Genomic DNA, 24,529 nt, shown 5'->3' with positions numbered 1-24,529 from the left:
TGGCCTGGCTTGGTAAGCCAGCGCCTGTGTGTGTGTGACCAGATGTTTAACGTGATGTGTGACAGTAGAGTAGTTGTAAGCTGAGCGGTGAAGTAACAACAAGGCGCAGTGGGCAAGCAAAGTAATCGCCATACCTTAGCTATACACCAGACTAGGGGGGCCCGCCCCTGCAGCCCCCCGCTCAGCGTGCTATACGAAACGCTTTTGGGCTGCTTGTCTGCAGGGCTGTATGTGAACGTGTACGTAATCAGTACGACGTGTGTACAGTGAGCGCGGTTGAGCTACACCACAGCGGCCAGTGGGCAGCAACGCGTGCATTTACTATACAGACTCGGGGGCGGCCGCCCTCTCAGAGTGCTATAGACAAAGTTCTTGGGCGCTTGTGCAAGGCCTGTATGTGAGTGTGTAACAGTGAGTGTGTGATAGTAGAGTGTTGTGAGCGTGAGCTGTGTGACGTCTGACGTGTGTAACGCAGGTGAGTGTGTGACAGCATAGAGTGTCGTGAGAGTGAGTGTGTCCTAACAGTGAGCTGTGTGACAGTGAGTGTAGTGACAGTCAGAGTGTTAACATCGTGAGTCTGTTGTGACAGTACGAGACTGTGTGACAGTTGAGCTGTGTGACAGTGAGTATGTAACAGTGAGTGTGTGACAGTGAGCGGTGAGTACACAAGGCCAGTGGCACAAGCGTGACCGGCTGCTGTTTGTTATTGGTGTTTGCTCAGCGGCAGCTGCACATCCTATTGGAGAAGGAACCAGGTTCCCTGTGCGACTGGTCACACTGACTCCTCCGGCCAACATGGCATGGGCGCGGGAGGCGCCGGGGGGCTTGTAGCTTAGGGGCTAAGGGCAGGCGAGGGCCTGCGCATCCTAACCTCAGGCAAGCTGCCACGCTAGTCCGCCTACTCAAACCCTGCCTGTGTGTGGTTTTATTCGGGCCACCCTAAAGCCCTGGGGCAGCGTCACACTGGGCAAGCAAGCTGGGGCCGCTGGCTTGACTAGGGAAGGCACTCGGGGTTTGCTAGGCGACAGGCATAGGGCGTTAGCTAGGGGCAAGGGGAAGCCTTGGCATTGGTTGGATACCCAGGGAGGAGACGTTGGCGCAGGATGCACTGAGCACTGATGGGCACTGGGGGCATAAGAGCTAAAGCGGATACTGAGATTGGTACTAGGGGTCTTTGACCCCCCCCCCACTACTACATCTGGGACCAAATATGAACAGCAGATAACGGGGGCACCTACAGCATTGCCTCACCCCCGGGCACCATGGTGTCTGGCACATCTGGAGCTGCATTCATCTTGCTTTGCCAGGTAGGACTGAAGGGGGGGGTTGCTTTGCAAGGGGGGGTATTAGAGAAGATTAGGGGATAATCCCCTGATGAGACCCCCGGAGAGAACCAGCAGATGCCCCCCATATGGCTGTGTGTAACTTCTCTGTGTGTAACTTCTCTGTATGTAGCTACTCTGTGTGTAATTAGTCTGTAACTTCTCTGTGTGTAACTTCTCTGTATGTAGCTACTCTGTGTGTAACTTCTCTGTATGTAGCTACTCTGTGTGTAACTTCTCTGTATGTAGCTACTCTGTGTGTAACTTCTCTGTATGTAACTACTCTGTGTGTAACTTCTCTGTATTTAGCTACTCTGTGTGTAACTTCTCTGTATGTAGCTACTCTGTGTGTAACTTCTCTGTATGTAGCTACTCTGTGTGTAACTTCTCTGTATGTAGCTACTCTGTGTGTAACTTCTCTGTATGTAGCTACTCTGTGTGTAACTTCTCTGTATGTAGCTACTCTGTGTGTAACTTCTCTGTATGTAGCTACTCTGTGTGTAACTTCTCTGTATGTAGCTACTCTGTGTGTAACTTCTCTGTATGTAGCTACTCTGTGTGTAACTTCTCTGTATGTAGCTACTCTGTGTGTAACTGCTCTGTGTGTAACTTCTCTGTATGTAGCTACTCTGTGTGTAACTGCTCTGTATGTAGCTACTCTGTGTGTAACTGCTCTGTGTGTAACTTCTCTGTATGTAGCTACTCTGTGTGTAACTGCTCTGTGTGTAACTTCTCTGTATGTAGCTACTCTGTGTGTAACTGCTCTGTGTGTAACTTCTCTGTATGTAGCTACTCTGTGTGTAACTTCTCTGTATGTAGCTACTCTGTGTGTAACTGCTCTGTATGTAGCTACTCTGTGTGTAACTGCTCTGTGTGTAACTTCTCTGTATGTAGCTACTCTGTGTGTAACTGCTCTGTGTGTAACTTCTCTGTATGTAGCTACTCTGTGTGTAACTGCTCTGTATGTAGCTATTCTGTGTGTAACTGCTCTGTATGTAGCTACTCTGTGTGTAACTGCTCTGTATGTAGCTACTCTGTGTGTAACTGCTCTGTATGTAGCTACTCTGTGTGTAACTGCTCTGTATGTAGCTACTCTGTGTGTAACTGCTCTGTGTGTAGCTACTCTGTGTGTAGCAATCTGACTGGCCAAGTTGATGGGTGTGGGGGGTAAGTGTGTCTTTGTGAAGGAAATGAAGGTTTAACAGATCACTTTGTACTTTGTTGTACTGCAGCTTGTGGCGGCCCAACCTGGAATTGCCCTCGGGTCCCTCAGGGTATCTACTCTTGAGTTCCTGAACCCACCAGACAAGGTTGTTGAGGGATATGTTCTACAAGTTCGGTACCACTGTGAGGAGAGGCAGCTGGTCCATATCGATATAATTGCCTCCTCCCTCACGGCCTCGTCTGTGTCTGTATTTAGGAGGAGATGGGTTTGTGGCCCCGGAGAGGAAAAGACTGTAAAGAAGGTCCGCTTGGACTTCCCAGACCAGATGGTCTACAGAGAAGACTTCTTCCTCAGGAATTCCATATTTGTACACGATGTGGTTCTGAGAGCTTGGATCTCGGATTATGCCCCCCATTATATCAGAAAAGCTGATTGGCTCTCTTACAGCAGAGGGCTGGTACGGAGGAACCACAATGTAGAACCTGTGCCCCCCTACAGCCGCCCCTACAAACCCCCTCGCAGGTCCCTACGGTGGGATCAGCAGCTCATCTGGAACCTGAGAAAAGATCAATTGCCCCAATGTCCGGCTGAGCCAGGTGGGTATTAGCGCCACAATATTATGTTGTGGGGTAAATTAGCAAATTTGCTGCTCCAGGTTATTTCCAGGGTGGGAGGGGCTACGCTAACGAACCCTGCTTGGTCATCCATAGTGAGTTCAGCAAAGAGTGAATCCTCCGATACTGGTGGTGACCATCAATAAATGAGGACTGGCTCTTTGCTGAAGAGAACGTTGAGTACCACTGAGGTCTTCAGATCACGGATGTACAACATGTGGCCCCTGACGGTTTAGAAGGGCCCCTGACTGTTTAGAAGGGCCCCACGTTGTGTTTTATGTTAGAACACAATTCCTTGGAAAAAATATGGAAAAACCCCAACTTTCTTGGGGCTTAGGTTGTCCAACTAAATGGTAAATAAGGCATTGTTGGGTGTCCTATAGCATGGAGACCACCACTGAGCATAGAGGAACCATATGTAGCCCCTGGGCCCCGACTGGGCATCACTGCTAGTCCATCACTTAGGAAGGAAGGAAACCATTGGCTGTTGTTCTCCACCATGGGAACTCTAAGGCCTGACCCACTGGTTGTAGGACACCTTCTCCCTAGGGTTCCTGATATGGATCCCCACCCAAGGTGACCAGATCACTTGAAACCCTGGTTCCAAATCAGCCAATCACAAATGGCTGTAGAATCTGCCTCCCATTTCCCTGAGCCTTGGCTTGTGTCTTTGCAGAGATTGCCCACCTCATGGAGTTTGTTTATGCATCGACCGGGGAGGACTTTGGGGTGCTAAGAACCCTGGAGCCCTACAAGAACCCGGTTCTAGAGAGACAGAGGAAAGCCTCCATCATCTCCCCACGGTAAGTGACTCTCCAGCTTGTTCCGGGTCACTTTATTCTCTTCCCAATGGTCCAAGCCGATTTATTTGGTCAGTTTAGTTTTTTCCCAAAACCTCATGGGGTGATGGGCGGAGCCTGCGCTGATGGTGACAGAATGTGTTTGTGGGGTTTGACGCACATGGAAAGGTAAATGTGATGTAATATTTGTGTTCCACTGGAAAGTCTGAGCCTCGGAACCATAAAGCTGACTATTATAATAGGGATTCGGGTCTGACACCTTCTGAACAAGAATGGAAATTCCCACAAAGGGGGGTTAAATGACTATAAAGGGGGTTAATATGGTCTGTTGGTGCCTATGGGGTCTTTCACCCCAATATGACACCCGCTGTGCAGTACAGGAGTTTATGGAACCCCCCTCCCTAAGGGGGAGGTGTAGCCCCAGTACCAGCACTGCCCAAATGGATCTCTGATGGTTCTGCCCATGTTCTATCCAGATGCACCTTCTCCATGTGGCTCTACCTAATGTGGCACTGCCCCATACAGACGTGTGGCCTCTTCTACCACGTTGGGACCGATGGTGACTATGCGTCTCCCTCCATGCTCATGAACAAACAAGGTAACGCCCCTTACTTACCTGCTTCCTGATTGGGCAGTACTTAACCTGCTTCCTGGTTGGGCAGTACTTACCTGCTTCCTGGTTGAGCAGTACTTACCTGCTTTCTGGTTGGACAGTACTTACCTGCTTCCTGATTGGGCAGTACTTACCTGCTTCCTGGTTGGGCAGTACTTACCTGCTTCCTGGGTGGGCATTACTTACCTGCTTCCTGATTGGGCAGTACTTACCTGCTTCCTGGTTGGGCAGTACTTACCTGCTTCCTGGTTGGGCAGTACTTACCTGCTTCCTGGGTGGGCATTACTTACCTGCTTCCTGGTTGGGCAGTACTTACCTGCTTCCTGGGTGGGCATTACTTACCTGCTTCCTGGTTGGGCATTACTTACCTGCTTCCTGGTTGGGCAGTACTTACCTGCTTCCTGGTTGGGCAGTACTTACCTGCTTCCTGGTTGGGCAGTACTTACCTGCTTCCTGACTCTCTCTCCTTGCTCTGCTTCCTGGTTCTGTATTAGAGACCGCCCCCAGCTCAGTCTCCTCCCCTTTGCTTTCTGCACTACATACCTGCTTCTTGTCCACGTTTCCCTGCTCCTCATTGGCTGATAATCCCAGTACAAATAGGTGTTCTTCCCAGAGATATATCCATAGATAAAAGTCTTGTCCCCATTAACCCTTTCCCGTTGCCCCTGCGCAGGTTTCTTGCACGTTCAGGTCCAACTGGTCTCGGGGAGAACCTACGCCTTCCAGAGCTACGTGGCGCTGCCCCTGAGGCAATGGTGCCAGATCCACCTCACTTTCGACAGCCACTTGGTAAGAATCCCAGGAAGATCCAACTCAAGTCAGGTGCCCTCTTAGCCATCTATCATTCTGCCCCACACATAGACTGGCAGAGGGGCAGGGCAGAGAGACCGGCTGGGCAGGAGAGTTGCAGTTGTCCGTATAATCTCTCTATATTCCTTCCCCAGGCCAACCTGACAGTGATGTGCGAGGGCAAACCCAGCCTGATGTCCTACAGGTACCGTCATGGCTTCTTCCTATTCATTCAGAGCTCATTAGGGCCCCCCCAACGCTACCTGTCTCCCCAACTCCCCAACACTCTTATCCAATGGTGACACTGGGATGGGAGCCCCCCTTCCCCCAATAAGCAGCATTACTGTTTGTACTCATATTCCAGCCCATTGGTTTCCAACCAACTGACCCCCCTCTGATACTAAGGGTCCCGCCCCTTCCTGCTTCATTCCCTGCTCTCATCAACCAACTGACCCCCCTCTGATACTAAGGGTCCCGCCCCTTCCTGCTTCATTCCCTGCTCCCATCAACCAACTGACCCCCCTCTGATACTAAGGGTCCCGCCCCTTCCTGCTTCATTCCCCGCTCCCATCAACCAACTGACCCCCCTCTGATACTAAGGGTCCCGCCCCTTCCTGCTTCATTCCCTGCTCTCATCAACCAACTGACCCCCCTCTGATACTAAGGGTCCCGCCCCTTCCTGCTTCATTCCCTACTCTCATCAACCAACTGACCCCCCTCTGATACTAAGGGTCCCGCCCCTTCCTGCTTCATTCCCTGCTCTCATCAACCAACTGACCCCCCTCTGATACTAAGGGTCCCGCCCCTTCCTGCTTCATTCCCTGCTCTCATCAACCAACTGACCCCCCTCTGATACTAAGGGTCCCGCCCCTTCCTGCTTCATTCCCTGCTCTCATCAACCAACTGACCCCCCTCTGATACTAAGGGTCCCGCCCCTTCCTGCTTCATTCCCCGCTCTCATCAACCAACTGACCCCCCTCTGATACTAAGGGTCCCGCCCCTTCCTGCTTCATTCCCTGCTCTCATCAACCCCCCTCTGATACTAAGGGTCCCGCCCCTTCCTGCTTCATTCCCTGCTCCCATCAACCAACTGACCCCCCTCTGATACTAAGGGCCCCGCCCCTTCCTGCTTCATTCCCCGCTCTCATCAACCAACTGACCCCCCTCTGATACTAAGGGTCCCGCCCCTTCCTGCTTCATTCCCTGCTCTCATCAACCAACTGACCCCCCTCTGATACTAAGGGTCCCGCCCCTTCCTGCTTCATTCCCCGCTCTCATCAACCAACTGACCCCCCTCTGATACTAAGGGTCCCGCCCCTTCCTGCTTCATTCCCTGCTCTCATCAACCAACTGCCCCCCTCTGATACTAAGGGTCCCGCCCCTTCCTGCTTCATTCCCCACTCTCATCAACCAACTGACCCCCCTCTGATACTAAGGGTCCCGCCCCTTCCTGCTTCATTCCCTGCTCTCATCAATCAACTGACCCCCCTCTGATGCCCCCCTTTGCCATCAGCCTGTAGCCCTGGGCAATGCTAGAAGAGTAGGTAGAAGGATGTGGGGGGCATATTAGAGTAATGTATATGAAAGAGGTGCCTGTCCCAAAGAGCTTGCACTCTGATGAAGAGAATTCACCTTATTTCTCCTTGTCCATCTGTAGATTCCCAGACAGCGTCCTACTGGATGACACTGTGGGATACTTTAGTCTGACCGGATCCCAATTTGTTTCTGGGATCAATGGGTTCCTGGGTCCCACCGCGTATCACAGGAACAAGATCACTTTCACTGAAAAGGTGAGTCCTTCCTCCCTGCACATCGCCAGTTACCACCGTTGGGGGGCAGGTGGTCCTACCCCAGGGGCAGCCACAACTTGAAGCAGCGCTGATTCATTTTCATTCATTCTGCTGTTTGATGGGGGTTCTGTCTCTTTATTTCCCAAGGCAAGCCCCCCCAAGCTTATCCAAAGCCTCCAACTGCCCCACTGGCACAACATGTGCCGAGAATTCCAGGACCATGTAAAAACCCGATACCAGTCCTTCCTGGCAGCATCAGAATGGCAACCGGCACCAGGTATGGCACAGTTACGGTTACTACGGGCGAGAACCCCAACATCTCAAGGGTTGGGCACCTTGTTTAATTCAGTAGGGAAACACAGTGTTGAACTGGCGACCAGGAAGTCTCCTAGACTGGTCCTCAATGGCAACTGTAGTCTTCACACTTGGCCCAAATCCCCTCTCAGCACCTGGGATCTCCTTCTTACAGTGTGGTTCTCTTGTCCAATCACAGCGTGGCGTGCTTCTATGCTCGGAGTGTGGGTCCCATCAGAAACCCAATTAGAACTCTGGGCCCCAGTAGGATATCAAGTCTCCATGTCATAGACAACATGAATCTAAATAGTAGAGTAAGAGTAAGGGAACTACAGTATACGCCCTATGAAGGGTTTTTTTCCTGGGTCCAAAAATTGGGGGGGGGGGCAGAAAGGAGAAACAGGGTGGGAAAGAGAAGAAGAAGAAGAGAAGACATGCGCCCCCCTTTTTGGTACCAATGTGTTCCACTGAGGGGATGAGCTCCATTGCTCCATACCCAGAGATACCCGGTACACCCCCCCCCCAGGTCCCATTCTTGTGCCCCCCCTGATCGTTCTCTCCCCCAGGGACCTGCCGAGATGTGTTCCAGGAACTCATCACCCACTACAGCACAATATCCTCTGGGCCAATGTGCACCGAGATGGAGGCCCCCCCAATGCCGAAAAGAGCCACCGTCACCAGGCTTCTGAGAAGGAGTGCGGAACTGGAGGGTAAGTGCCCCGATGGGGGTATCTTTATCTCTGTGGGGGGGCACCTTACTGATCTACTGCAAATTACCCATAGCAACCAATCAGTAATCAGCTTTCATCCGGTAGCTGCTGGAAGGTTTCTTCACCAATAGGTTGTGTTTATTCTGCCAGGTGGGCGGTACCTGAACATGAAGCGGATCGGCAGAGCGCTGTATTATATCTACCTGAGGAACATCCTCTCGCCCAATGGCTTGGCTCGTATCAAGGGCTCCATCATCCTGCTGTTACAGGCGGGCTGCTTGGGATACGACCCGGCCCTGTATCTCGCCTCGGTTCTGTTCCAGACCGGCTTTGGGATTAAAATGGACCCGTCCAAGGTAAATGCACTATTCTGGCCCAACTCTTGCCTTTATTTCTTTCATTGCAATATCCACAGGGAGGTCAGAAACATTACAAATGGAAGTTAAAGGGGAAGTACACCTTTCAGGAAATGTTCTATTCATAGTAACATAGTAAGTTGGGTTGAAAAAAGACATACGTCCATGTTCAACCATAATGCCTATATATAACCTGCCTAACTGCTAGTTGATCCACGCTATGAGGGGGGTGCCCTATAGTATCAGACTCAGTACCCACCATGAGGGGGTTCAAGGGATGTTAATGCTTGGATATGACTGGGTATTTTGTGTATTTACCGCCCCCCCAGGCACTAATGCTCAAGCTCGTTGCTGCCCAAAGGGACGAGCGTCTCTCCGTCATGTCTCTCGGCCACAAACACCACATGGGGGGCGACGGTTACCCGGTAGACTATGACCTCTCCTACGCCTACTACGCCAATATCGCCTTCCAGTCTACGGAAGATCGGCTGCAGCCAAACAGGGACCAGGTACAGTAATACCCACAGTAGAAATTCTACCCAGAACCTGGGCCCAGTACTGACCCAATATCCGCACAGTCCTATGTAGAGAACATCCGCCTGATTGATGAGGAGGTTCTGAAGCTGCAGACAAAGGAGGATGATGATCTCTTCATGTGGCTACGGCACCAGGCCAAGCAGGGCGTTGTCTCGGCACAGGTACCATTAGACTGTCATACTGGGGCAGGGACTGTCACACTGACGGCTATGGGGTCTGACTGCTATGGGGTCTGAATGACTGACTGCTATGGGTACTATGAGACTGCTGCAGAAACTCAGACATTGGCATCTAAGGAATCTCATTGGTGCTCATCCCATTGCCCTGATACTGCCCCTGGTGCTCATCCCATTGCCCTGATACTGCCCCTGGTGCTCATCCCATTGCCCTGATACTGCCCCTGGTGCTCATCTCCCATTGCCCTGGTACTGCCCCTGGTGCTCATCCCATTGCCCTGATACTGCCCCTGGTGCTCATCTCCCATTGCCCTGGTACTGCCCCTGGTGCTCATCCCATTGCCCTGATACTGCCCCTGGTGCTCATCCTATTGCCCTGATACTGCCCCTGGTGCTCATCCCATTGGCCTGATACTGCCCCTGGTGCCCATCCCATTGCCCTGATACTTCCCCTGGTGCCCATCCCATTGCCCTGATACTGCCCCTGGTGCTCATCCTATTGCCCTGATACTGCCCCCTGGTGCTCATCCCATTGGCCTGATACTGCCCCTGGTGCTCATCCCATTGCCCTGATACTGCCCCTGGTGCTCATCCCATTGGCCTGATACTGCCCCTGGTGCTCATCCCATTGGCCTGATACTGCCCCTGGTGCTCATCTCATTGCCCTGATACTGCCCCTGGTGCTCATCCCATTGCCCTGGTACTACCCCTGGTGCTCATCCCATTGGCCTGATACTGCCCCTGGTGCCCATTCCATTGCCCTGATCCTGCCCTGGTGCTCATCCCATTGCCCTGATACTGCCCCTGGTGCTCATCCTATTGCCCTGATACTGCCCCTGGTGCTCATCCCATTGCCCTGGTACTGCCCCTGGTGCTCATACCATTGCCCTGATACTGCCCCTGGTGCTCATCCCATTGGCCTGATACTGCCCCTGGTGCTCATCCCATTGCCCTGATACTGCCCCTGGTGCTCATCCCATTGCCCTGATACTGCCCCTGGTGCTCATCCCATTGCCCTGGACTGCCCCTGGTGCTCATCCCATTGCCCTGATACTGCCCCTGGTGCTCATCCCATTGCCCTGGTACTGCCCCTGGTGCTCATCCCATTGCCCTGATACTGCCCCTGGTGCTCATCCCATTGCCCTGGTACTGCCCCTGGTGCTCATCCCATTGCCCTGGTACTGCCCCTGGTGCCCATCCCATTGCCCTGGTACTGCCCCTGGTGCTCATCCCCATTGCCCTGATACTGCCCCTGGTGCCCATCCCATTGCCCTGATCCTGCCCCTGGTGCTCATCTCCCATTGGCCTGATACTGCCCCTGGTGCTCATCCCATTGCCCTGGTACTGCCCCTGGTGCTCATCCCATTGCCCTGGTACTACCCCTGGTGCTCATCCCATTGGCCTGATACTGCCCCTGGTGCTCATCCCATTGGCCTGATACTGCCCCTGGTGCTCATCTCATTGCCCTGATACTGCCCCTGGTGCTCATCCCATTGCCCTGGTACTACCCCTGGTGCTCATCCCATTGGCCTGATACTGCCCCTGGTGCCCATTCCATTGCCCTGATCCTGCCCCTGGTGCTCATCCCATTGCCCTGATACTGCCCCTGGTGCTCATCCTATTGCCCTGATACTGCCCCTGGTGCTCATCCCATTGCCCTGGTACTGCCCCTGGTGCTCATACCATTGCCCTGATACTGCCCCTGGTGCTCATCCCATTGGCCTGATACTGCCCCTGGTGCTCATCCCATTGCCCTGATACTGCCCCTGGTGCTCATCCCATTGCCCTGATACTGCCCCTGGTGCTCATCCCATTGCCCTGGTACTGCCCCTGGTGCTCATCCCATTGCCCTGATACTGCCCCTGGTGCTCATCCCATTGCCCTGGTACTGCCCCTGGTGCTCATCCCATTGCCCTGATACTGCCCCTGGTGCTCATCTCATTGCCCTGATACTGCCCCTGGTGCTCATCCCATTGCCCTGATACTGCCCCTGGTGCTCATCCCATTGCCCTGGTACTGCCCCTGGTGCTCATCCCATTGCCCTGATACTGCCCCTGGTGCTCATCTCATTGCCCTGATACTGCCCCTGGTGCTCATCCCATTGCCCTGATACTGCCCCTGGTGCTCATCCCATTGCCCTGATCCTGCCCCTGGTGCTCATCTCCCATTGGCCTGATACTGCCCCTGGTGCCCATCCCATTGCCCTTATACTGCCCCTGGTGCCCATCCCATTGCACTGATACTCCCCCCGGTGTTTGCCTTTCCAGCAAAGTGTGAGCCGAATGCTGTACTGGGGGCAGCAGGGAATCTCTTCCAACCCAGAGGCTGCTGCAAGGTTCTATGAGAAGGGGGCCGTGCAGCAGAAGGACCCAGTACTGATGTATGACTATGGGGTGGTGCTGCTCAGGGTAAGTGCTCCATTCCCCTGTCTGTTATGGGTTGAGTGTCCAAATCTTTAGCTTCTCTATGGAGTTTTTGCTTTTTTTAATTCCCTGCTAGACTGTACCCCTATACTGAGCAAATCACCTACATACTAAATGTGCCGTCTCTCCGCCCTCCCACTGTCACACTGACTGCAGCCAATCAGCACTGAGATATGTGTCCCCTATGAGTTACAATTCCTTTAGTTCTGTGATTCCCTTTTCTGTGGGAATAATCATGGGATTGGGCGCAAAAGTTCCATCAATAGTGTGAACCCCAAACTTTTCCTGCTTTGTTGATTAATTTTGGGGGTCTGTGTCAACGTGAGATTTTCTCATGCAGGGTCACGGGGTGAAACAGGATATTCCGAAGGCCCTCGAGTATCTGCAGAAAGCGGCCGATATGGTAAAACCTCTACTCCTTATTGTATGTGACCTGTGCCCTTACTGTATCTGAACTCTGTATGACCTGTGCCCTTACTGTATCTGAACTCTGTATGACCTGTGCCCTTACTGTATCTGAACTCTGTGTGACCTGTGCCCTTACTGTATCTGAACTCTGTCTGACCTGTGCCCTTACTGTATCTGAACTCTGTCTGACCTGTGCCCTTACTGTATCTGAACTCTGTATGACCTGTTCCCTTACTGTATCTGAACTCTGTATGACCTGTGCCCTTACTGTATCTGAACTCTGTATGACCTGTGCCCTTACTGTATCTGAACTCTGTATGACCTGTGCCCTTACTGTATCTGAACTCTGTATGACCTGTGCCCTTACTGTATCTGAACTCTGTATGACCTGTTCCCTTACTGTATCTGAACTCTGTATGACCTGTGCCCTTACTGTATCTGAACTCTGTATGACATGTTCCCTTACTGTATCTGAACTCTGTATGACCTGTGCCCTTACTGTATCTGAACTCTGTCTGACCTGTGCCCTTACTGTATCTGAACTCTGTCTGACCTGTGCCCTTACTGTATCTGAACTCTGTATGACCTGTGCCCTTACTGTATCTGAACTCTGTATAACCTGTGCCCTTACTGTATCTGAACTCTGTATGACCTGTGCCCTTACTGTATCTGAACTCTGTCTGACTTCTGCCCTTACTGTATCTTAACTCTGTCTGACCTGTGCCCTTACTGTATCTAAACTCTATGTGACCTGTGCCCTTACTGTATTTGAACTCTGTCTGACTTGTGCCCTTACTGTATCTTAACTCTGTCTGACCTGTGCCCTTACTGTATCTGAACTCTGTCTGACCTGTGCCCTTACTGTATCTGAACTCTGTCTAACCTGTGCCCTTACTGTATCTGAACTCTGTCTGACCTGTTCCCTTGCTGTATCTGATCTCTGTATGACCTGTGCCCTTACTGTATCTGAACTCTGTATGACCTGTGCCCTTTCTGTACCTAACCTCTATGTGACCTATGCTCTTACTGTACCTGAACTCTATGCGACCTGTGCCCTTACTGTATCTGAACTCTGTCTGACCTGTGCCCTTACTGTATCTGAACTCTGTCTAACCTGTGCCCTTCCTGTATCTGAACTCTGTCTGACCTGTTCCCTTGCTGTATCTGATCTCTGTATGACCTGTGCCCTTACTGTATCTGAACTCTGTATGACCTGTGCCCTTTCTGTACCTAACCTCTATGTGACCTATGCTCTTACTGTACCTGAACTCTATGCGACCTGTGCCCTTACTGTATCTGAACTCTGTCTGACCTGTGCCCTTCCTGTATCTGAACTCTGTCTGACCTGTGCCCTTCCTGTATCTGAACTCTGTATGACCTGTTCCCTTCCTGTATCTGAACTCTGTATTACCTGTTCCCTTACTGTATCTGAACTCTGTATGACCTGTGCCCTTACTGTATCTGAACTCTGTATGACCTGTGCCCTTACTGTATCTGAATTCTGTATGACCTGTTCTCTTACTGTATCTGAACTCTGTATAACCTGTGCCCTTACTGTATCTGAACTCTGTATGACCTGTGCCCTTACTGTATCTGAACTCTGTATGACCTGTTCCCTTCCTGTATCTGATCTCTGTATGACCTGTGCCCTTACTGTATCTGAACTCTGTCTGACCTGTGCCCTTACTGTATCTGAACTCTGTATGACCTGTGCCCTTACTGTATCTGAACTCTGTATGACCTGTGCCCTTACTGTATCTGAACTCTGTCTGACCTGTCCCCTTACTGTATCTGAACTCTGTATGACCTGTTCCCTTACTGTATCTGAACTCTGTATGACCTGTGCCCTTATTGTATCTGAACTTTGTATGACCTGTGCCCTTACAGTACCTGAACTCTGTCTGACCTGTGCCCTTACTGTATCTGAACTCTGTATGACCTGTGCCCTTACAGTACCTGAACTCTGTATGACCTGTGCCCTTACTGTATCTGAACTCTGTCTAACCTGTGCCCTTACTGTATCTGAACTCTGTATGACCTTTTCCCTTACTGTATCTGAACTCTGTATGACCTGTTCCCTTACTGTATCTGAACTCTGTCTGACCTGTGCCCTTACTGTATCTGAACTCTGTATGACCTGTGCCCTTACTGTATCTGAACTCTGTCTGACCTGTTCCCTTACTGTATCTGAACTCTGTATGACCTGTTCCCTTACTGTATCTGAACTCTGTATGACCTGTTCCCTTACTGTATCTGAACTCTGTATGACCTGTGCCCTTACTGTATCTGAACTCTGTATGACCTGTTCCCTTACTGTATCTGAACTCTGTATGACCTGTGCTCTTACTGTATCTGAACTCTGTATGACCTGTGCCCATACTGTATCTGAACTCTGTATGACCTGTTCCCTTACTGTATCTGAACTCTGTCTGACTTGTGCCCTTACTGTATCTAAACTCTATGTGACCTGTGCCCTTACTGTATCTGAACTCTGTCGGACCTGTGCCCTTACTGTATCTGAACTCTGTATGACCTGTTCCCTTACTGTATCTGAACTCTGTATGACCTGTGCCCTTACTGTATCTGAACTCTGTCTGACCCGTGCCCTTACTGTATCTGAACTCTGTATGACCTGTGCCCTTACTGTATCTGAACTCTGTATGACCCGTGCCCTTACTGTATCTGAACTCTGTATGACCTGTTCCCTTACTGTATCTGAACTCTGTCTGACCCGTGCCCTTACTGTATCTGAACTCTGTATGACCTGTGCCCTTACTGTATCTGAACTCTGTCTGACCTGTGCCCTTACTGTATCTGAACTCTTTCTGACCTGTGCCCTTACTGTATCTGAACTCTGTCTGACTTGTGCCCTTACTGTATCTTAACTCTGTCTGACCTGTGCCCTTACTGTATCTGAACTCTTTCTGACCTTTGCCCTTACTGTATCTGAACTCTGTCTGACCCGTGCCCTTACTGTATCTGAACTCTGTATGACCTGTGCCCTTACTGTATCTGAACTCTGTCTGACCTGTGCCCTTACTGTATCTGAACTCTTTCTGACCTGTGCCCTTACTGTATCTGAACTCTGTCTGACTTGTGCCCTTACTGTATCTTAACTCTGTCTGACCTGTGCCCTTACTGTATCTGAACTCTTTCTGACCTTTGCCCTTACTGTATCTGAACTCTGTCTGACCTGTGCCCTTACTGTATCTGAACTCTGTATGACCTGTGCCCTTACTGTATCTGAACTCTGTCTGACCTGTCCCCTTACTGTATCTGAACTCTGTCTGACCTGTGCCCTTACTGTATCTGAACTCTGTATGACCTGTGCCCTTACTGTATCTGAACTCTGTCTGACCTGTTCCCTTACTGTATCGGAACTCTGTATGACCTGTGCCCTTACTGTATCTGAACTCTGTCTGACCTGTGCCCTTACTGTATCTGAACTCTGTATGACCTGTGCCCTTACTGTATCTGAACTCTGTATGACCTGTGCCCTTACTGTATCTGAACTCTGTATGACCTGTGCCCTTACTGTATCTGAACTCTGTATGACCTGTGCCCTTACTGTATCTGAACTCTGTATGACCTGTGCCCTTACTGTATCTGAACTCTGTATGACCTGTTCCCTTACTGTATCGGAACTCTGTATGACCTGTGCCCTTACTGTACCTGAACTCTGTGACCTGTGCCCTTTCTGTACCTAACCTCTATGTGACCTATGCTCTTACTGTACCTGAACTCTGTCTGACCTGTGCCCTTACTGTATCTGAACTCTGTATGACCTGTTCCCTTACTGTATCGGAACTCTGTATGACCTGTGCCCTTACTGTACCTGAACTCTGTGACCTGTGCCCTTTCTGTACCTAACCTCTATGTGACCTATGCTCTTACTGTATCTGAACTCTGTCTGACCTGTGCCCTTCCTGTATCTGAACTCTGTATGACCTGTGCCCTTACTGTATCTGAATTCTGTATGACCTTTTCTCTTACTGTATCTGAACTCTGTCTGACCTGTGCCCTTACTGTATCTGAACTCTGTCTGACCTGTTCCCTTCCTGTATCTGATCTCTGTATGACCTGTGCCCTTACTGTATCTGAACTCTGTATGACCTGTGCCCTTACTGTATCTGAACTCTGTATGACCTGTGCCCTTACTGTATCTGAACTCTGTATGACCTGTGCCCTTACTGTATCTGAACTCTGTATGACCTGTGCCCTTACTGTATCTGAACTCTGTATGACCTGTGCCCTTACTGTATCTGAACTCTGTATGACCTGTGCCCTTACTGTATCTGAACTCTGTATGACCTGTGCCCTTACTGTATCTGAACTCTGTATGACCTGTTCCCTTACTGTATCGGAACTCTGTATGACCTGTGCCCTTACTGTACCTGAACTCTGTGACCTGTGCCCTTTCTGTACCTAACCTCTATGTGACCTATGCTCTTACTGTACCTGAACTCTGTCTGACCTGTGCCCTTACTGTATCTGAACTCTGTATGACCTGTTCCCTTACTGTATCGGAACTCTGTATGACCTGTGCCCTTACTGTACCTGAACTCTGTGACCTGTGCCCTTTCTGTACCTAACCTCTATGTGACCTATGCTCTTACTGTATCTGAACTCTGTCTGACCTGTGCCCTTCCTGTATCTGAAATCTGTATGACCTGTGCCCTTACTGTATCTGAATTCTGTATGACCTTTTCTCTTACTGTATCTGAACTCTGTCTGACCTGTGCCCTTACTGTATCTGAACTCTGTCTGACCTGTTCCCTTCCTGTATCTGATCTCTGTATGACCTGTGCCCTTACTGTATCTGAACTCTGTCTGACCTGTGCCCTTACTGTATCTGAACTCTGTATGACCTGTCCCCTTACTGTATCTGAACTCTGTATGACCTGTGCCCTTACTGTATCTGAACTCTGTATGACCTGTTCCCTTACTGTATCTGAACTCTGTATGACCTGTGCCCTTACTGTATCTGAACTCTGTCTGACCTGTGCCCTTACTGTATCTGAACTCTGTATGACCTGTGCCCTTACTGTATCTGAACTCTGTATGACCTGTGCCCTTACTGTATCTGAACTCTGTCTGACCTGTGCCCTTACTGCATCTGAACTCTGTATGACCTGTGCCCTTACTGTATCTGAACTCTGTATGACCTGTGCCCTTACTGTATCTGAACTCTGTATGACCTGTGCCCTTACTGTATCTGAACTCTGTATGACCTGTGCCCTTACTGTATCTGAACTCTGTATGACCTGTGCCCTTACTGTATCTGATCTCTGTCTGACCTGTGCCCTTACTGTATCTGAACTCTGTATGACCTGTGCCCTTACTGTATCTGAACTCTTTATGACCTGTGCCCTTACTGTATCTGATCTCTGTCTGACCTGTGCCCTTACTGTATCTGAACTCTGTATGACCTGTGCCCTTACTGTATCTGAACTCTGTATGACCTGTGCCCTTACTGTATCTGAACTCTGTCTGACCTGTGCCCTTACTGTATCTGAACTCTGTGTGACCTGTGCCCTTACTGTATCTGAACTCTGTCTGACCTGTGCCCTTACTGTATCTGATCTCTGTCTGACCTGTGCCCTTACTGTATCTGAACTCTGTCTGACCTGTGCCCTTACTGTATCTGAACTCTGTGTGACCTGTGCCCTTACTGTATCTGAACTCTGTCTGACCTGTGCCCTTACTGTATCTGATCTCTGTCTGACCTGTGCCCTTACTGTATCTGAACTCTGTATGACCTGTTCCCTTACTGCATCTGAACTCTGTATGACCTGTGCCCTTACTGTATCTGAGCTCTGTATGACCTGTGCCCTTACTGTATCTGAACTCTGTATGACCTGTGCCCTTACTGTATCTGAACTCTGTATGACCTGTGCCCTTACTGTATCTGAACTCTGTATGACCTGTGCCCTTACTGTATCTGAACTCTGTATGACCTGTTCCCTTACTGTATCTGAGCTCTGTATGACCTGTGCCCTTACTGTATCTGAACTCTGTATGACCTGTGCCCTTACCGTATCTGAACTCTGTATGACCTGTGCCCTTACTGTATCTGAGCTCTGTATGACCTGTGCCCTTACTGTATCTGAACTCTGTATGACCTGTGCCCTTACTGTATCTGAACTCTGTATGACCTGTGCCCTTACTGTATCTGAACTCTGTATGACCTGTGCCCTTACTGTATCTGAACTCTGTATGACCTGTGCCCTTACTGTATGTAAATGCCACGTTGCCTCTTTCTCTGTTTTAGAACTTTGTCCCGGCCATTAACAGCCTGGGTTGGTATTACGAGAGGTATGAGGGGAATTACCAGAAAGCCATTGAATACTGGGAAAAAGCCGATGATCTTTGGAATGCAGAAGCTCCCTTTAACATTGGCATCATGTACTTTAATGGGTATTATCCTGGCCAAGGCAAAAATTACGTAAGTTTCCTTTCAGGGGTCTGGAACAAATGAATGATGGCTTAGTAATAATGTGAGGCTGAACCAAGGGCATAAACCCATAGCGACCAAGCACACATTTACTGTCATTAATCTATATTAAGTTTTAGACGGCACAAGGGTATCTGGGACAGACCTGGGTATCATCCCCTGGGTCTCTGGGATTGACATAGGTATCTTCCCCCTCGGTCATTGAGATAGACCTGGGTATCATCCCCTGGGTCTCTGGGATTGACATAGGTATTTCCCCCTGGGTCATTGAGATAGACCTGGGTATCATCCCCTTGGTCTCTGGGATTGACATAGGTATCTTCCCCCTGGGTCATTGAGATAGACCTGGGTATCATCCCCTGGGTCTCTGGGATTGACATAGGTATTTCCCCCCTGGGTCATTGAGATAGACCTGGGTATCATCCCCTGGCTCTCTGGGATTGACATAGGTATCTTCCCCCTGGGTCATTGAGATAGATCTGGGTATCATCCCCTGGGTCTCTGGGATTGACATAGGTATCTTCCCCCTGGGTCATTGAGATAGACCTGGGTATCATCCCCTGGGTCTCTGGGATTGACATAGGTATCTTCCCCCTGGGTCATTGAGATAGATCTGGGTATCATCCCCTGGGCCCTGGGTCTCTGGGATTGACATAGGTATCTTCCCCCTGGGTCATTGAGATAGATCTGGGTATCATCCCCTGGGTCTCTGGGATTGACATAGGTATCTTCCCCCTGGGTCATTGAGATAGACCTGAGGATCATCCCCTGGACAGACATGGGTGTCTCCACCTTGGTCACTGGTATAGACCTGGGTAACTTCCCATGGATCAAAAGAACAGACCTGGGTATATTCCCTTAGGTCTTTCGAACAAACATTGCTATCTTACCCTTGGTCTTTGGGAAATACCTAGATATCTTCCCCTGGTTCACTGGGACAGACATGGGTATCTTCCCCATGGTCTTTGGAAAAGACCTGGATATTTTCCCCTGGGTCTCTTGGACAGAACAGGGTATGTCCCCTTGGGTCACTGGGACAGATATGGGTATTTCCCCCTGGGTCTCTGGGATAGACCTGGGTATGTTCCCCTTGGGTCAATGGGACAGATACTGTATGGCTATTTCCCCCTGGGTCTCTGAGACAGAACTTCTCACATTCCTCCCGTTTAGACTGCAGCGTATCACTACTACCTGAAGTCCGCCACCCGGGGCCACATCGATGCAGCAGTTCATGTCTCATTTTTCTGGATCAAAGGGATCCCTGGGGTGGTACCACGGAAGCCTCGCGATGCAGTTGTGTAAGTATTGTATCAATGATTAATACTGTCAGCTCATTGGCTGTGGCTGCTCATTGAGGAGACCTCTGGCTCCAGCTGGTGATGCTATTGGCTGATTCCCAACCTTTGCTCTTCATTTCCCAGGTGGACAAAATGGGCTGCAGAGCAGAACGGGTACCTGGGGATGGCGTTACGGAAGGGCCTGGATGGGTATCTCAAGCATTCCTGGTAAGCGGCAGCACTAATCACAGGGGAGGATCATGGGAAGGGACCTGTTACATCAAAAGTGTGTGAATGAGTTGCCCTTAAGGCTAAAGCCCCCATTAGAGAGATATTATGGGGGCAGTGACCCAATGACCAAATGTACCATTGCTCACAACATGACATACAGGAGCCATTACTAATGGGACTATCCCCATTCTTGGTCCCATTCCTGGTGGCAGATAACCTCAAATTGGACCCCGCGGAGTTGGCACCGACCCAGTCAGTGATGTGAGTTCTAACGTTCCAATCCAACATGCTGAGATTTTAAAGGAACAGTAACGCTTATCTGGCTGTGAAACATAGAAGCTGCCATATTGCCTCTATTTGCCTTGATTCCCAGTACTGACCAGTAGTAGCGCTCTTTTACTGACCCAGCCAGATGCCCTAATTCTGCCCTTTTCCTGCCAGGCTGGAGTCCCTTCTCCATTACATCCAGGCAGCGGAGGCCGGCTTTGAGATTGCCCAGTTCAATGCTGCGTATATCTGTGAGCGAGACCCGGTGAGTGCCTTATGTTCCCTATAGTGGGCATTTCACCCACTGCCAGTGGGGCAAGTAGGTACCGGGCACAGGGCATCGGGTGAATAAGATAGCAGAGAAGGGTGAACATTGTGGGCAATTCCCATATACTGGGTCCCGTTGGCACTGCACCCTCAATACCATCTTACAATGCTGGGCATGGTGCATTGTGGGGACAAAAGTGTAAGTAAATTATTCACATATATTTGAATATATTATTGGGCTGTTGATGTGGATTGGCACAAAGTCTCAGGGGAGGTGTAGCCAAATGCCAGCTGTGCCCTCCCTGCCCGTCACACAGTCCGGGGTGGGTGCAGTGTCCCATTTACACAAATAAAATAGAGGAGTCTCCCCCCATTGAGTATAGCTCCCCCTGACTATACAGGCAGGGATATTGCAGCTACGGCCATGAGAGGGCGCTCATTACATGTTGTTTATTTACAGGACGGCCTAGTGAGTCGCTATGTCCATACAGACTGTATGTGGAAATATTATAACCTGTCAGTGTCTAGTTCCACCCCATCATCCTATGGTAAGTCTGTTCTGCTGTGGCTCCTCCCACTGCCCCGAGATGGCGCCTGTATGGCATCGGGTGATACTGGTTCTTTCCTTTTGTCTCAGCCCAGATCAAGATGGGGGACCTGCTGTACACGTCTCATATCAGGAGGAAGCGCAATGTTCAGGCTGCCGTGCAGATGTACAAAGCAGCCGCTCTAATGAAAGACCCCCAGGTATTGGTAATGAAAGACCCCCAGGTACCGGTAATGATAGACCCCCCAGGTACCGGTAATGATAGACCCCCCAGGTACCGGTAATGATAGACCCCCCAGGTACCGGTAATGATAGACCCCCAGGTACCGGTAATGATAGACCCCCCAAGTACCGGTAATGATAGACCCCCCAGGTACCGGTAATGAAAGACCCCCAGGTACCGGTAATGATAGACCCCCCAGGTACCGGTAATGAAAGACCCCCAGGTACCGGTAATGAAAGACCCCCAGGTAGCGGTAATGAAAGACCCCCAGGTACCGGTAATGAAAGACCCCCAGGTAGCGGTAATGAAAGACCCCCAGGTACTGGTAATGAAAGACCCCCAGGTACCGCTAATGAAAGGACCCCAGGTACTGGTAATGAAAGACCCCCAGGTACCGGTAATGAAAGACCCCCAGGTATCGGTAATGAAAGACCCCCAGGTACCAGTAATGAAAGACCCCCAGGTACCGGACCCTCTTGCTCAGGGTTCCTCTCTGGGATGCATATGGCATCAATGTGTTACGTAGTGGGGCCAGGGGTCTTGCACAGAGACAGCAGGAGAACATGAAGAAGGCACAGGAATGGCCCTGGTTCAAGGGCCACATCAACAACAAGGGGTTTCTGAGCATCCCTAGTTCCCTATATGCTCAGTTTGAGGGTCACCACATGGGCACCCACTTGTTCTGTAACAGAAATTGGGGTTCTTCTGTCTTTACTGAGCCATAGGGGATCTTATATGAAGGTTTTATATGGTAGACAAGCAAGTCCCCCCCTTCCGTAGCCATTGGATTGTGGGAGACTTTCTCTGTTCTACATGTCACGAGTGGCGGCTGACAGGAGCCAATCAAAATTCTGAGGCCGATATCATGCAGACACCTCTGAGCTTATGGGTCCTGCTTTGCTGTTCCAGGGTCTCTATAACCTGGGTATCCTGGTAGAAGATGGAGTCCCAGTGCCGTGGTCCACCCTTCGTGAGTTGGGCTTCAATAGATCCATGTACAGCAATAACTACACCATCGCTATGGAACTGTACAGAAGGTACGAGATGCAATTATTTTAGTTTCCCTTTGTAGGGATTATTTATTAAAAAAAAATGGTGCCCAGCCACAAACAAGACCATAAGCCATTCCTCTGGGCGTTAAACTCTGGGTCCCATCATGAACCAACTCATTAGCAGTTCATGTGTGGATGTTACATGAGATGGGTCCAGCCCTACATAGGTGGTTCCATTGGGTATTACTACGTAGAAAGGGAACCAAAACTCTCATTAGCTCATTAATGTTCCTCTTGGGTTTATTCTATAGCTTGAGGCCCAAACCCATACCAGCTTCCTCTGGTGATTATTATATAGGTCAGGGCCCAACCATATAGGAATTTCTTAGGGGGGATTGTTTTATAAAATAGGTCAAACCCATACACCAAGTTATTAGGGGTATTTTTTACATAGAATGGGCCCCAATACTACATCATCTCATTAGCAGTTCCTCTGGGTTTTATTATAGAGAACCAGCCCCATACCAGGTCATTAGCAGGTCCCCCAGAGATAATAATATAAAATGGGCCCCAATACTACATCATCTCATTAGCAGTTCCTCTGGGTTTTATTATAGAGAACCAGCCCCATACCAGGTCATTAGCAGGTCCCCCAGAGATAATAATATAAAATGAGCCCCGATCCTACATCAACTCATTAGTGGTTCCTCTGGGGATTGCTCCTCAGGATGGGGCCCAATCCTACACCAACCCATTAGCAGTTCTTATGGGGATTAATATAAAGGATAAGGCCTTTATGGAAGAGATTATTGTACTTTTGGGGAATTTGGGTCACAGGAAGCCACACAGGATGCCAATAATAATAATAAACATGGCTGTTGTGCTGTTCAGGTGCCGAGACCACGAGAGTGATGAATCCTACATTCCCTGCAGCCTGGCGCTCATCAATGCCCAAATCCAGTACATCTGGGCCTTCCATGGCATCCTGCTCAAGGTAACGGGGTTCTGCCCCAAATCCCACCCATATGCTCAGGGTAGGAGGATCCCTCGCTAGTTCCACGTGTTACATTTGCCCATAAGTAGGAGGCACCACAAATAGATCTATTGGAGCCACCTCTCAGCTTTTCTTCTATCACCAGTGAGATGTAGAACCCCCCGTAACCATATGGCAATTAAAGATCTAAGTCCCACTCCCATTTCAGGACTATTCAGCCTCTCTTCAACCTCCAAATTGGCAAAACCCAATGAGTTGGCTCCAAAGGGAGATGATCAGGGTCCTTGGATTATCATGACCAGCAAAAGTGCCCATCTACCTCCTATCAGGAAAAGCCACTGGAATTCATCTCCCCCTCTGGGGTTTATTATAGAGAACCAGCCCCATACCTGCCCAGACCCACTGGTGACCATGAACATTCATGTGGGACCACTCATTGCTTCTCCTGATAGAAGGCGGATTGTGGGCACTTTTGGTGGCCATGAGAAACCAAGGAGCCAACTCCATATTGTTTTTCTCTTTGTGTTCCAGTGCTCCAGTGCAGCTGCCATTGCCATTGTTACGGCCTTCAGCCTGGTGACCATTTTGGGGCGATTACGCCAGGGTGCCCTGATCCAGCTGCAATCTGTATAAGGCGCCACCGACTGGGAAGGATGGGAAGGGGCACCATGAGATGCAGTTCCAGAATGTTCTATAATATAGAAGTGCCTTATTGCTCTGCTGTTCTTCCATGTTCCCTAATGGGGAGGGGCCCTAATAAATGGCTGTTCGACGTTATGGTCACATTTTCTGTGCAGAGAACCAGGGCAGGAACTAGGGGTAGGCAGAAGAGGCAACTGTTATCTGGGGGTATTAGTCAATACAATACAAGATCTGTTATCCAGAATGTTGGGGACCTGGGCTTAGGGGTACCAACACATACAATACAAGTAGAAATAATATATCCAGGGTTCCCTAAATGAAGCTGTACAGCCCCCGGGGTACCCAGACACCCACTGTTGTACAGTTGCCGGGACCCAAACAGTACGTTGCCATGGGAACAGCCCCAATCCCATATATAATTAACAAAAACATAAATTAGAACCCAAATGAATTCACTTCCAAGTTGCTATGAAAATGACTTCCATTCACTATCACAGTTCCCACCCTCACCCCCCCAGTACAACAACAACAACAAACATTTGTAAAGCGCTTTTCTCCCATGGGATCCTTATCTCAATCCCCCCCCTCATATAAAGACCCTTATCTAAACTTCGCCCCCCAGTATAAATATCCCTATC

General features: G+C 50.0%; 1 protein-coding gene across 1 annotated transcript; it reads left to right on the top strand.

Moving 5' to 3' along the window:
* Window positions 1-1,040: 1,040 nt before the first annotated feature.
* On the top strand, window positions 1,041-24,026 carry LOC100497356 (protein sel-1 homolog 3). Its single transcript, XM_002943335.5, has 23 exons — window positions 1,041-1,307; window positions 2,555-3,083; window positions 3,778-3,904; window positions 4,378-4,499; window positions 5,188-5,303; window positions 5,459-5,508; window positions 6,961-7,093; window positions 7,241-7,370; window positions 7,954-8,097; window positions 8,248-8,453; window positions 8,783-8,962; window positions 9,032-9,151; window positions 11,434-11,574; window positions 11,930-11,992; window positions 18,269-18,442; window positions 19,622-19,749; window positions 19,873-19,956; window positions 20,401-20,491; window positions 20,954-21,041; window positions 21,131-21,240; window positions 22,173-22,300; window positions 23,147-23,249; window positions 23,781-24,026. Exons 1-23 carry the CDS (start codon window positions 1,263-1,265, stop codon window positions 23,880-23,882), a joined length of 3,114 nt encoding a protein of 1,037 aa, XP_002943381.3. The 5' UTR covers window positions 1,041-1,262; the 3' UTR covers window positions 23,883-24,026.
* Window positions 24,027-24,529: the final 503 nt, after the last annotated feature.

The sequence above is a fragment of the Xenopus tropicalis genome, chromosome 2 (assembly GCF_000004195.4).
Source record: "Xenopus tropicalis strain Nigerian chromosome 2, UCB_Xtro_10.0, whole genome shotgun sequence".
Lineage (NCBI taxonomy): Eukaryota > Metazoa > Chordata > Amphibia > Anura > Pipidae > Xenopus > Xenopus tropicalis.
The sequence above is the reverse complement of the archived record's forward strand: the minus strand, read 5'-3'. Positions and strand labels throughout refer to the sequence as shown.